We start from the raw sequence: 14,420 nt of genomic DNA on the forward strand, positions 1-14,420 counted from the left end.
TAAGCAACTTGCCCGTAACAGCGGGCTCTGACACTTTCGCACGTTTATGTCTGATTTTATAAGCAAAAAGTAGTTTTTAAGTGAGGTGAAACTTGGGGGTGCTCAAGGCGGGTCGGACTCTGAAAGGGGCACAGGCGTCTGGGAAGGCTGAGAGCCCCTTCCCCAGGGGCTGCGGCGGGCAGGCGCTGGGCAGCTCAACGCTGCAAGAGCGGCGGGGGGCCGCTAGGTCTGGGGGCCCGCCAGAGCTCCGGGGGAATCTTTCGGGCAGCGTCCCCGGGGCGCGGCGGCGGAGTCTGGGGGGGTGGCCGGGGTCTGGGATAAGGGACAGCCCGCGGGAGCGAGGGGCAGCTGGGCGCGGGGCAGAGGACACAGGCGCCTGGGCTGGGGGAGCTGCTCGGCCCGGCCCGTGGCTGCTGCAGCGGGAGGTCGCTGGGCCCGGGGCCTGGCGTTTATCTGGGCCGGAGCCACCCCGGGCCTGGCACGGGCCGCCCCTGTCCTAGGCCGAGCCGCCTCTGCGCCCCGGCGGGCGGGGCTGGTTCCTGCTGCAGCCCCGGGGCTGCTGCCGACTGATGCCGCCGGGGCTGGCCCTTTAAGAACCGGCTCTGCTCGGCCTCGCGCCCCGGCCCCGCCTCCAGTCGGTGGAGGTCCCGGGTCGGGCGCGCTCCCCTGGCGCATGCGCTGAGGTGCGGCGTCGGCCCGGCCCCACCGTTCGCGGAGGCTCCTGAGCTGCGGCCCGGCGGGGTCAAAGCACCGCCTCGCCCCCGCCTCCTCCCTGGCGGTTGGTTTCCAGGGACGCGGCGGTTGCTGTGGCTGAGAGGCGGCGCGCGAGGGGGCTCTGGCCCTTCCGGGGAGCGGCGGATCGGACACGCGGCCGGCTCGTGCCACTGCGGAGCGAATCCCGGGCCCCGGGGCGGGTGAGAGACTGGGGAGGAGCCAGGCCGGGGGGAAGCCCAGTCCCGCCGTGCACCGCAAAGTGCGCACACCGCCCCCTCCCGCCGCAGCACAGCTCCCTCCCCCCACGCACCCCTGTGCCCCCTCCACTGCCCTCACACAGCAGCCCCCGTGCGCCCCACATACAGACCCCTCATCCCCTCTACACCCCACAGGCCCCCATAGAGCCCTCTCGCCTCTACGTCCCGTCCCCGCACATAGAGCACTTCTTAGTTGTGACAGGAACATTTTTGTTTAATCATAAACGCATAGATTTCCCTGTCTCTCGTCCTCCTTCCCACTCCTGTCTGCAGCTAACAGGGAAGTTACTTGTCCCTTATGAAAATGTTGGTAGCACACCATTGCCTGGTTCTCAATGCTTTTGCCCTGAGATTTCTCTCTCTCTCTCTTTGATCTGACAGGAAATTGGAGCCAACAACTCCCATCTCCTTTCGGTCTCTGCAGAAATGGTTCAGCTCCATGTGAAGCGTGGCGACGAGAGCCAATTCCTGCTGGAAACAACATGCGGCATCTCCGTGGAAGACTTAACACAGCAAGTCACCAGGATCTACAATCGCAGGCTCAAAGTGCAGCGTATTTGCTCAGGTACTAGCCAAATCCATACACCACACAAGCGACCAGGGAATTCTATCTCTTGTACTTATGTAGCCCCATAACCACATCTGAAAGCCTCAGAGCTATTCATGTGTAGTAGGCAAGTACTGCTATGCTCATGTCACAGTTGGGGAACTGAGGCACAGAGAGAGTAACTAAGTTGGCCAGGGTCATACTGGAAGCCAGTGGCAGAACTGGGAACAGAGTAGAGCTGATTGAAAATCATTCCAATTAAAATTTTTGAACAAAAAAATATGCTTTTGTAAAACTGACATTTTTGGCAGGAAAATGTTGGTTTTGCTGAAAATCAAAATGAGGGGCTCTGTTTCCCCCCATAGCTTTGGGAGCTGGAGAGGCAGCTTCTTTGACCCCAGAGCTTGTAGGGAGGGCTGAACTCCCTGGCTCCCCTGAAATGAAATTTTTGTCAAAAAACCCATCCTGGAAATTTTTTTGCATTTTTGATGTTTCATCCTGATTCAGGGCAATGTTTTGTTTTGTTTTAAATGTTTTTCATAGAAAGGGATTTCTATTTTTCAGGCATCTCAAAAATTAACCATGGAAAGGGACCCTCATGGTAGTCGATGATGATGATACTTTAGCCAGGCCAGAGGAACAAGCAGCCTCCATTTATCTTTGCCACCAGTGCTCCTGAATGAGTAGGAAACAGCAGCCATGTGCTGTCCTCACATCTAGCTTCTGGATCAGCACTTGTACCCATTTGTATGCATTTCTCTTAGCTGGCATAATTCTGTTGTCACTCATGGGTTCTGTGTTGCTTTTTGCGTATTTCAAAGTAGGGTTAAAACCCATTTCTTTATTTTAACATATACTATTTTGATGCCTCATGTTACTTTACAGTCATTAAAACAGTTGTTAAAACCTCTCAGGCCTGCCTTAATGTAGAGACAACATTTCAGTATAAAAATCAGGATATCCTAATGTAACTACATTTTCCAGAAGCATGAAGTCTAAAAGTTGGCAAAGCCAAATTTCAATACTTTGGTGTTTTAGGTTCTCTTCCCACATCAGAAAAAAAAAATTATTATGAAACTGTATATCCTAATAAAGTATAATTGTGCTGTTTTTCAAATTTGTTCGTTTAGTCAAAAAAATATGAAATTAAACAAAGGAGATTTAGGAATTATCGCTAGAAAAAGGTGGTGGCAGTAAAACAGCAGGTGGCACTAGTGTACACCTGCTTACAAAAGTTCCTCTTTGCAGCTCTTTAAAAGCTGAAACTTAGCCTGTTCAAATAAGTGCCTTTGACTTAACATTGTTTTCTGCTTCTAAACTCTGACCTTGTTTTTTAAGAAATGGAGGAGCTGGCAGAACATGGTGTCTTCTTGCCTCCTAATATGCAAGGACTGACAGATGAACAGATTGAAGATTTGAAATTAAAGGATGAATGGGCAGATAAATGTGTACCAAGTGGTGGAAGTGTCTTTAAAAAGGATGAAATTGGACGAAGAAATGGACATGGTAAATGCATCTTAAACATGCATATCTTTGTATGAGCATAACTAAGACATAGCTGTATGAGGAATTTAAAATTATTTGATATTTTGACTAAATGCTGTTGAATTTCATAACAACAAACCTCTAATTTAATCTCAAAGCTCTTAAACGAGAAATCAAGTAGATGTTAGTGTATAGTTAAAATTATCCCAATTGCAATATCTGTCAGCCAGTCCATTTCCTGTAAAGTACATAATTATAAAGTTATTTATAAAAGGAGATTTTTTTAAAGGCAGTTCTAGTAGTATTGGGCAGCAATTAAACTCATAGAAACTGCTTGCTTGGCTGCAGTCTCACAAGAAATGAGACTTGAGAAATGAGACCACATCAGGTCTTGGATTTAGACTTGATTTAACGTTGATATTAATTATTCAAGAGTGAATAACACTATACTGCTTTTCCTCAACATGTATTTTAGATTACATCAAAAAAAAATGTGTTGAACAATAAGGTTGCAAAGTCAGGTTTCAGAGTAACAGCCGTGTTAGTCTGTATTCGCAAAAAGAAAAGGAGTACTTGTGGCACCTTAGAGACTAACCAATATATAGTCTCTAAGGTGCCACAAGTATCCTTTTCTTGTTGCAAAGTCAAGTACTCAGAAATTAGGAAATTTCAGAATTAAGGTTGCCTGTGCAACCATTATTCAGCCCCTAGATATAGTTATTAATAAGATGACCACATACTATTTTTTCCACAGGACCCCAGCCTCATTTAGTGAATGGGTAGATACTTAAGATTTCTTTTTCTCTTCATTCATTAGATGGTCTTAGGCCTTATTTAACGTAGGTTTCCCCCTCTGTTTCTTTTCTCTCCTTTTCCCTCATCTCTCTTCATTGAAATCAGGCAGCTTCCTCCTTGTTCTCACTGCCACGGTGCCAACAGTGTAATCATTGAGATCACAGAAGAGACAGTTTCCTTGTTCTCAGTTTCTGTGCCCCACACCATAAATGACCTTTAGCAAAAGGAAGGAGCAATGACCCTTTTGTTTTTAATTTTATTTTCTTCTTTTTCTATTTTTTTAAAGTTACGTTCATGTAACCACATTTTACATTAAAGGTCAAGAAATTCGAAGCTCTAGTTCCCATAAAAGCGTAGCTCAGAATTTTTTCACAGTATAGAATGAAGAAAATAATATATACAATATGAGCCAGAGCTAATACAGGAGAGTCAAGCTTTATATGTTTCAGTATAACAATAGCATTTAAAAGGCAAAGCCCAATCAAAGTGACCTTCTGGGTGCATGTCATAAATCTTACCCTCGATTGTAAAATAGTGTTTTTGTTTCTTGTTTAGAGTACAATCAAGAAACTTGATTATGAATTTGTAGACTTATAAATAGTGAAACTAAGTAGCATGCCTTCTGGGTTTGTGATTTAGTAGTGTTTAAATTAACTTGCTTACGGTAGATTATATATGGCATATGTAGGCAGATTTTTATAGCAAGAAATATTAATGTATTGTATTAAAGATGCATCTATTGTTTTTAAGCTCCAAATGAAAAAATGAAAGAAGTTTTAAAAAAGACAGTAGAGGAAGCTAAAGCACAAATATCTAAGGTAAGATTTTAAAGTGACGCTGAATCTTTCAACAGTGTTATGGATGCTACATAGCTCTTCTGTTTTTCAAAAATAACAGATTAATTTTTCATTTGAGTGCAAAGGACAGTAATTTCAAGTAACAATGTAAAATAATTTGAATAGTCTGATAAAAACTGTGAAACTCCAATTCATCATTTTCTTAATGACTTGTGGCAAGATTTTTTCAGTGAGTTGCAGAATCAGATATTAAACTCTGAGTGAATGCTGGCATCACAAATTTTGCATTAAATAATTAAACCACATTTCATTCCACTCACATGCTCTTCATTTTTTATTTGTTATTGATACATTCTTTGAGTGAATGCTTGTCAGGTTTTCTAGTGGAAAAATTAACTACATTCAGAAATTTGTAGATTAATATTTACTCAATTATATGTAAAACTACAGCACACTATATTAATGAGCAATAGGTATTTTAAAGTAATTGAAATGAGGTGGTCTAGACTCGATGACCCAGGGGTTCCTTCCAGTCCTGTTATCACTTTTTCATAGCCTAGATGATTTAAGCCCCGATCCTTCCGAAGCTTATCCACGTGCTTTAATTTAACCACATGTAGTTACACTGAATTCAATGGAATTAGGCATGTGCATATGTCTTTGCAGGATTGAAACCTAAATTATTCAATTCCACTTTAAGAATAGCTATATATTTTATGTTGACACACTACTTGTTTATGACATAGAAGCACAAATGCAGTAATGACTTTTTATTCATATACTTTTCCTTGTAAATCATGGCTCTTTGAAATTCTTCTAAAGTACATAAGTTGACAGAGAAATGTTGCAAACAATGGGGATTTATATTACTGTTTTTTAGTCCCATTAGATTTAAAATGAACATGCTATTTTTTTAGGTTGGGGGCTATTCTACATCTATAGTGGCATTATAGTGGCGACCCCCTCCCCCCCCGTCGCTCACTCTTTCCCACCCTCACTCACTTCCACTGGGCTGGGGTAAGGGATTGGGGTTTGGGAGGGGGTGCAGGCTCTGGGCTGGGGCTGAGGGGTTTGCAGTGTGGGAGGGGGCTCTGGGCTGAGCCTGGGGCAGGGGGTTAGGGTGCAGGAGGGCGTGAGTGCTGCAAGCTCTAGGAGGGAGTTTGGGTACAGGAGGGAACTCCGGGCTTAGACAGAGTGTTGGAGTTCAGGAGGGGGGTGCTGGATCTGGAAGGGGGGTCAGGGCTGGGGAAGGGGGCATGGGGTGCAGGACGGGTTATGGGGTGCAAGAGGGGATATAGGGTGCTGGCTCCAGGAGGGAGCTCAGGGTTGGGGTGTGGCCTCTTGCCGGGCAGCACTTGCCAACCGGGAGCCGTCGGAGGTGGCAGAGCGTGGCTGCCACTCCCAGAAGGGGCCAACGGACCCCTGGAGGGCACATGGCTCTGCGTGCTGTCCCTCTCGGCAAGCACCGCCCCCACAGTTGTCCTGGCCAATGGGAGCTGCGGGGACGGTGCTTGCAGGCAGGGGCAGCGTGCGGAGGGAGACCCCTGGCACACACACCTTAGTGACAGCCACGCTGTGCCACCGGAGACCGCAATCGACCTGAAGAGCCTTTAGGATCAACCGGAAGAGCCTCTTGGATCGACTGGTTGGTGTCCACTGTGCTGGAGCATGCTTGCAACTTGCTTACTGTATACTCTTTGCGTCGTGTTCCCAGATGCCATAATGATTTCTCAGGAACCTATAGGATTTTTGGCACAGATTGGAGAGAAGATGGCTGGAGAGCCATCTGTAACCTGATAGTCATTGCACAGAAGACATTATGAAGGCACACTGTTGCACTAACTTAGGCAGAAATATAATTTATCCTTGTCCATGGACATTGCCAGGTACCTTCCAGCTGAAATATTTGTTAGTGAGCAGTTTGATTAATCATGATTGACTCTTCACCCATCCCTCTCCCTGTTTGTTCCTTCAGCTTGTTGATGTAACTCTTTTATTTGTAGTATTAAACTAGAACTCAGAATTGGTCTCGGAGTCTATGACTAAGAGAGTCAGGGGTCCCTGAATTCCTATCATGTTCAGTTCAGTTTCTTATTTTGATGTCTCTAGTGTTTTGGGTTCCACGTCTGCATCACTTGACTCTGATTCATTTTGGTTGGTTAAAGCAGTTGATGTAGCTATAATATCGCTGCCAGGGATTATCAGTGTTCCACTTAGTAAGGATGTTGACCATTTTCAAACATGCAGATCTTGTCCTCAAGGATTTGCCACTTGATAGTAGGTTTTTGCCAATTGTTGTCCAGTCTCCTACCTCCCCATTTTCCATGATGTGATTTGAAAAACAGTGACCATTCTCTACAAGGTTTAAGCACTACTGACATCTTACATGTGTTCCAGTTTGGGTTCAGCAATCCCCTTGTAGTGACCCTGCTTACGAGAGCCATGAATTATGATCTCCTCATTTTAGTTTACAATGTTTGGCCATTCTGGTCGTGCTGGACATCTCAGCAGCTCATATATATGAGGCCTCTTGGCAATATCATTTCTAAGTATGAGATAGATTATTAGTATAGTGCTGAGATGCAATTTTGTGTCCCTTGCTAAATTGAATCCTGCAGATTTGGTCTCTGCTCTAGAGGAATGCCTGCATGAAATTTGCTGCTAGAGACTGTATTTTAATTTCCTGATCATAACTATTACATAGCATTGCTGTGTTTCACCATGGAGGATGCTGCATGTAAGTAGTGGATTGAAATTAGTCATATATTGTATTTTTGTGAAGTGCCTTGGGTTGCTTTTGAATGAAAGGTGAAAACATGTTTTTTATTTGTATATACATTATTTATAGCTAAGAGCCTTAAAATATGGTCAATTTACTTGGGTTTGGAGGTAAATTTGTTTTCAAATTATCAGTCCATAATGATGAAAATGAACACATACAGTACTTTTCTTGCCAAGTTTGATCTTACAGATTGGGTGGGGAGCAATATATTGTACTTGCCAGCTAATGAGGCTAGTAACGGCCACAAGGAGGCATCATTCTTTTAGTCTCCTTTTTATAACTCCCTGTATTGAAAACTTTGGCGAGGCAAAATTCATTAGTGAAATATAAAAGTTTGTTTCAGCTGCTTCTTGTTTCTTCTAATCTGTGCAGTGATTATTCCAATCATATGTTTGCAGTGTTGGAGCTGTGACAGTCCCAGGATATTAGAAAGACAAGGTGGGTGAGGTAATATCTTTTACTTAACTGACTTCTGTTGGTGAGAGAGACGAGCTTACACAGAGCTCTTCTTCAGGGCACCAACAGAAGTTGGTCCAATAAAAGATATTATCTCATCTACCTTGTCTCTCTATTAAGGTCATACAGCAATTAAGTGTCTGTGCTGCTACAGATCTCCATATGAGCTGCTCAGAGTGCTAAGCATTACCTTAAGAGCAGATCCCATTTGTGATTTGCTCATTCTTGTCTTTCATTTGCAGGTGCTCTTTTATCTGAAGTCTCAGGTCTATACGACCCCTTCTCTAACCCTCATTTGATTTTTACTACTTTTTAACTTTTGTCCATGAATCACAAATAGTCAAAATAAGAAATTTCCCCCTCCAGTTTCTGCAGTCATCGGTACGCTTATTTGAGTGCCTGTGTTCAATAAACACCTACAGCAGAAATTTTATTAAGTTGTGTAGCAGGCATTCAATGGATATTTGAGATTTCATTCCTTTGCCAATAAAAGCAAATAGAATAACAAGACAAAAGTTTACTGCTATATGCAGCTGTTTTATGAATCAGGATAAAAGAGAACTGAGAGTGATTTGCTCTGACATAAATATCTGTTTAGCCAGTTGGCTTCATTTAAATATCACACTGTTTAACATTGTGAACTGATTGCAAAACAGATGCTTTCCTCCTAACTTAATTACTTTGTTTAAATTTTAACAATGGCTCCTGTCTGTATCTCAGAAACAAGTTCAAGCTAATGTATGTGTTAATATGGAGATGGTGAAAGATGCACTGGACCAGCTCCGAGGAGCTGTAATGATTGTTTATCCGATGGGATTGCCGCCACATGATCCAATTAGCATGGAGTTTGAAGATAAAGAAGACTTGTCCGGAACTCATGTATGTAGTAACATATTTGGGTTACATACAGTGATTTGGTTCAATTTATGCTCTCCTAGGAAAGGAAGGAGAAATTCTTCATTTTTATATGACTGTAATTATTTGATTTCTTGTACACATTCTGATTTCTTGTTGGTTTCTAAATATTTTTGTCTCTAATGGTTTTTAAAAATACATGAAGTGTCAATAAATTAATTTAAAAATAAGATGAACAAACATATATTCAGTTAAAGTGCCCCATACTAATGTGAGTTCATGTAGTTTTATTTGGTTGTCCACTTGAAATAGCTGGTATCTTTATAACACCACCTGTGAGAATTAAACATTTTGAGTGATAAAACGGGAGTCAGAATTGAGGAGAATAATACTGTATTGGAGGGACCAAGACAATACAGATTAAGATCAGAGGAAGAAAGATATAGCGGTAACCCTTTTTTAATAAGGATAGAGGGTAAAATTAAGGGAATTTTAAATGTTAACTGAGCTTGTTGTTGTTACTCCCAGAGGGAGTTGTTACTCCCTTGATGTTGTTACTCCCATAAACTGACTATGGAAGGTTGCTGCAAGAGTCTCTGTTTATGCAAAAATTACTAGTGTTGTATTTTTTCTTGCAAATTATAATTGTCACAGGCTGGACTTGAGGTTATTGAAGAGTCTGAAGCACAATTGTGGTGGGCAGCAAAGGAGTTAAAAAGAACAAACAAACTTTCAGACTTCGTGGGCAAAAATGAAAAAACTAAAATCATTGTCAAGCTACAGAAAGTGAGTATTACTGTCAATCTCTACTTATGATTCAGTGCTGACTTTTTTTACAGCAGAGAATTTCTAATTGATTTAGAAAATGGATCTGGTTAATTTCAGCTTGGGTCTCTCAAGGTTATAAAACCAAGACTGACTTAAAGGCTTCAAATACTATAAGTCTTCTGTTTTTATTAATTCCTTTAGTCAGCAGTGAAATCCTGCCCATACCCCCAGAATATACTTTTGAAAGAACAACCAAAAATTGCAGATATTAAGGTTTGCATTAGACTAAAAATTAAATAAAAATGCCATTTGATGGAAGTTGAGACAGAACATTTGTTCTTCAAGTGATTGTCCTCATGGATTCTCTTTCTGATACATGTGCATCCTATGTGCAAGATCAGATTCTTTTGGCCACAAGTGTCCGTTGGGGTTGCATCTGCACCTTGGATGCCCTCACCGCATCCCCTCACACCTGAAGTCATAAAGGATGGAGTGTGCCCAACCATCCCTCCATTCCTTCTTACTGACTGTGGCTGCTAGACAGAACCCCTGGAGTGTCTGCTTCCTTGTCTATTGTGTGACTTTCCTAGTCTCTGTGTGGGTGGGTGTGTGTGTGTGTGTGTGAAGGTAGGTAATGTGGTAAGCTTAATTTTTCCTCTTTTTATACCTCTTTTTTTTCTTTTTCTTTTCTTTTTTTTTTAAGTGAAACTTTATTTGTGCTAGGGACTTCCCTAGTACCAGGATGTAGCTAGGATTATGGCTGAAACAAAGCCCAGAGGGTTCAAAATTTGCCTCTCCTTTGATGAGGCTTTTCTGCTCGATGACAGCCACTCAGGCTGCCTTTTTTGTCTTGGTGAGGGGCACATCATCCCTAATAGATGCTCAGTGTGTTGCTTCTTCACCAAGAGGACACACAAGGTGAGAGAGGCCTGTCTTAAACTCTTCCAGAATACTCAGTGAGAGCTTCCTCAGAAACAGAGAAAAAAGGGCTTGAACATTCTTCCTCAGATAACGATCCTCTGAGCTGTGGCTCTACTCCAACCTCGCTTCAAAGAGATCAAACCCTTCAATGACCAAGACTGTCAGCTAACTCCTCCTCCTCCTCCACCCAGTCATGTGAAAGGCATAGGCAGGAACATTGTTCCCACAGTGACCACAGGCCTAGGTCCCTTTTCCCAGGGCCTAGTAAAGTGAGGCAAAGATTTTTTGAGGTCACTCACCCTAAAGGCACTTTACAGCCCAGGTTGAGTCCTTAGATGTCTTAGCAAAACCTGGTAACCAAGTGCACATGGTAACCTCTGATACAGCTGTCCACAGTTCACTTGGTACCAACTTCTCAGTACCAAACTGCATGAGTATTGGCACATGTGGTCCTGGCACCATGACTGAGGAGCTGACCCCTGTAGTGCATATGCTCCTGGTACCAGCTTTCTTAGTACTAAGTATCAGAGGGGTAGCCATGTTAGTCTGGATCTGTAAAAGAGTCAGAGTCCTGTGGAACCTTATAGACTAACAGACGTATTGAAGCATAAGCTTTCGTGGGTGAATACCCACTTAGTTGGATGCATGTCGTGGAAATTTCCAGAGGCAGCTATAAATATGCGAGCAAGAATCGGGCTAGGGATAACGAGGTTAGTTCAATCAGGGAGGATGAGGCCCTCTTCCAGCAGCTGAGGTGTGAACACCAAGGGAGGAGAAACTGCTTTTGTAGTTGGCTAGCCATTCACAGTCTTTGTTTAATCCTGAGCTCAGACTAACAGTTCCCCCACCACTCAGGGTTAAACAAAGACTGTGAATGGCTAGCCAACTACAAAAGCAGTTTCTCCTCCCTTGGTGTTCACACCTCAGCTGCTAGAAGAGGGCCTCCCCCTCCCTGATTGAACTAACCTCTTTATCCCTAGCCCGATTCTTGCTCGCATATTTATACCTGCCTCTGGAAATTTCCACGACATGCATCTGACGAAGTGGGTATTCACCCACAAAAGCTTATGCTCCAATACTTCTGTTAGTCTATAAGGTTCCACAATACTGTTTGCTGCTTTCTTGGTACCAAAGTTCTTCTCAGTACCAAGTGATATTGCAGTGACTACACAACATGAGTCACCATTGCTCTTCTCAGCCAATAAAACATCTTTTGCTTCATTGTTTAGTAGTACTACTACAGTACGAATCAGCTCTTCAGCTGCAGTAGTGGGGGAACTCAAGATCACCAGATAGGGTAGCTCAAGTCCTCTCCAAGAGATCTAAATGATTTTTACACATACCCAGATCCTGGATCACTGGGAGTGACATCAGCAGAGACCCACAAAGATAATGATGGAAAACAAAGATCCCAAAAAGCTAAATTTATTTGGCAAAATGATTTATTCATTATCAAGTCTGTAGATGTGCATCTCAAATTACCAGGAGCTTCTGTCAAAATCTGGTTACCTTAATTTGGAAAAGGTAACACGATTTATAGAGAAACTCCCTCAAGAACATAGGGAGGAACTGAAATTTATTGTCTGAAGGACAGTTCGTAGCTTGAACATCAGTATAGGTTGCATTAACTGCTTATGATCTGGCAGAACTCTCAGTAGCCACTTCCATTGCCATGTGCAGGGCTTCATGGCTCCAGTCTTCAGGACTACCAAAAGAAGTCCAGATGAAGATAAGGGATCTCCCTTTTGAAGACTGTGATCTGTTCAGTGTGCATATTGCAGTCACATTCCTGGCCCTGGAACAGTCTGCATAGTGGAGCTGCCAGCCCAGAACCACAAACCACTAGGAACAGCAGCACAGTGAAACTGAGTAGAATGTCAGTTTCGTATATTTGGTTTTGGAAACGCCATGTTTTGGTGTTTCCTAAATGAAATTTTTGATTCACCAAGAAATTTTGTCAACTTGGTTTCATTTCAATGAGGAACAAACCCAGATTTCTGGTCATATTTGTGGATATTATACCTTAAGTATTCTACACATTAACATCCTGGGCCAAGATTTTCAAAAATAAGTACCTAAATTTAGGTGCACAAAGCCATATTTAGGCACTTTAGTAAGCAACCTGTCTTTTGAAAGTGCTGAGCAGTCATCTGCTGTCATTGAAATAGCCTATTTTATCATTTGTTATGTAGGCCTGTTTCTGGGATGTGCAGAGATATTTATCAATACTATTTAATTTCATACTTACATGTTATATTAGCATTTGTACCATCCTTAGTATCCAAGATTAAAGATGAAATCTAAGTATACTTCTGTTAAAATGTAAATTTTAATTGCTTCTCATAGATTAAACTGTTTGTGTCATGAATACAGTGTACATAGACAAACTGGTTGAACATGGATAAAACTAGTCTTTGAATTTAAAATTCAACATAATTGGGGGGGAAAAGCACATCATGTGCTTCACAAATTTAGATACTAAGATTGTTATGCGTATGAGGACAATAGTGAGACATCTTTGAGAATCTTAGAATTGTGGAAGAATAGAATTTAAACAAGACATTTTAAAAAATGTTTTATTATTGGGTTTGTTTTGTAACCTTAAGAATTGCACTATTAAAGCCAATGACAACTTTGCCATTGACGTCAGTGAGTACAGGCTAAAGCTTTGTGAAACATTTTAATTACTTTTATAGTAGAAATTTCAATATTTTTAAGTTCATAAATAAAATAGACAGAGGCCACATCATCAAGCTCACAACTCCCTTGACTTTAATATAACTGATTAGGCCCAAAAGTGGAGGAATATTTCTCAGTTAAATTAAACCTTAACGTTGATTCTTCTGTCTTATAGAAAGCCAGGAAACTTGACGACTTACTGTTTGAGGAAATATTTGTTTAGCACCTTAAGATTCTTGTGTACTTATTTTTTTGTACTGAACGTACCATCATGAATAATTTTTATCAATTTACTTTCAGAAAGGACAGGGTGCCCCATCACGTGAACCTGTGATAAGTAATGAAGAGCAAAAACAGATGATGCTGTATTATCACAGGAAGCAGGAGGAACTCAAGGTAACAAGTGATTCTACTGTGTTACATGACACAACAAATAGAGTGAAGCAAATATAACTAAATCTCTTTTCAGTTATTTCATAAAAGCTTCTTTGTTAATTTTATTTGAAACAATTTTATTTGCAGAAATTAGAAGAAAATGATGACGACTCCTATTTAAATTCAGAATGGGCAGACAGTCATGCTTTGAAAAGACAGTTTCATGGTGTAAAAGATATTAAGTGGGGACCAAGATGAAGCTCTCCAAACAGACTTTGCCTCTTTAGAAATAAATAAATAATTGACCCACCCTTGTTTTGGAAATGACAAGCACATTAGTAAACCTCAGTTAGCATTTGTGGCAAATGTTGAAATTTCCAGTTTCTTAGTAGAGGTTCATTTTAAGCTTGAGTTTTTCAATGAAAATGTCACATTTCTATTAACTGTCTATAGCAGGATTCTTCTGTAGTATGACTATGTAGATTAAACATTGTAAATTTTCATAATTCTGTTTTTACAAATGTTTGTAACTGGAATAATGAAATCTTAAATTATTTTGCAAACAGCATTCATAGCTAATAAAAATAATTAAATGGTTGTGCTGGTAGCCTTAAAGTTCTCCTTTATTTTGAAAATCAGTTTTCATGTGTACCATCTTGAATCAATGCAAATTCAGTGGTGTTAGCTATTTGTTTGTATCTTAACCCCCAGGTTAATTTTAAACTGTCAGTTTTTAAATGAATGGATTTTTGTTAGCAATTATTTAAACAAAGTAGTTTTGTTTGAACACCGATAAAATGAAACTTTTTTGGTATGCTTCAGTTTCACTCCACATTTTCCTTATTTTCCACTTTTTTCTTTTAAAACTGAAAGCAAGGAACTGAGCGCAGTTAATAGTATCTTGTTTTCATATATCATCATTTTCATGTGTAGACTAAAGGAAATCCAGTTGTAAATGATTAGCATCATTTCTGAATAGGATTGAGACA

The 14,420-nt window shown here is 41.4% G+C and overlaps 1 protein-coding gene across 3 annotated transcripts; it reads left to right on the forward strand.

Moving 5' to 3' along the window:
- Window positions 1-640: 640 nt before the first annotated feature.
- CFAP298 (cilia and flagella associated protein 298) lies at window positions 641-14,005 on the forward strand. Of its 3 annotated transcripts, none has more exons than XM_073362246.1 (8): window positions 641-778; window positions 1,353-1,536; window positions 2,857-3,024; window positions 4,549-4,616; window positions 8,554-8,712; window positions 9,343-9,474; window positions 13,357-13,452; window positions 13,579-14,005. In XM_073362246.1, the coding sequence occupies exons 2-8, from the start codon at window positions 1,398-1,400 to the stop codon at window positions 13,687-13,689; spliced, it is 873 nt and encodes a 290-aa protein (XP_073218347.1). In that variant the 5' UTR covers window positions 641-778; window positions 1,353-1,397; the 3' UTR covers window positions 13,690-14,005. The 3 variants fall into 3 exon arrangements, with proteins under 3 accessions (XP_073218347.1, XP_073218368.1, XP_073218357.1); XM_073362267.1 differs by having other exon boundaries at window positions 736-914; window positions 13,579-14,004; XM_073362256.1 differs by lacking the exon at window positions 641-778 and adding an exon at window positions 2,083-2,265 and having other exon boundaries at window positions 1,471-1,536; window positions 13,579-14,004.
- Window positions 14,006-14,420: the final 415 nt, after the last annotated feature.

This window comes from Lepidochelys kempii, chromosome 1 (genome assembly GCF_965140265.1).
Source record: "Lepidochelys kempii isolate rLepKem1 chromosome 1, rLepKem1.hap2, whole genome shotgun sequence".
Classification (NCBI taxonomy): Eukaryota; Metazoa; Chordata; order Testudines; family Cheloniidae; genus Lepidochelys; species Lepidochelys kempii.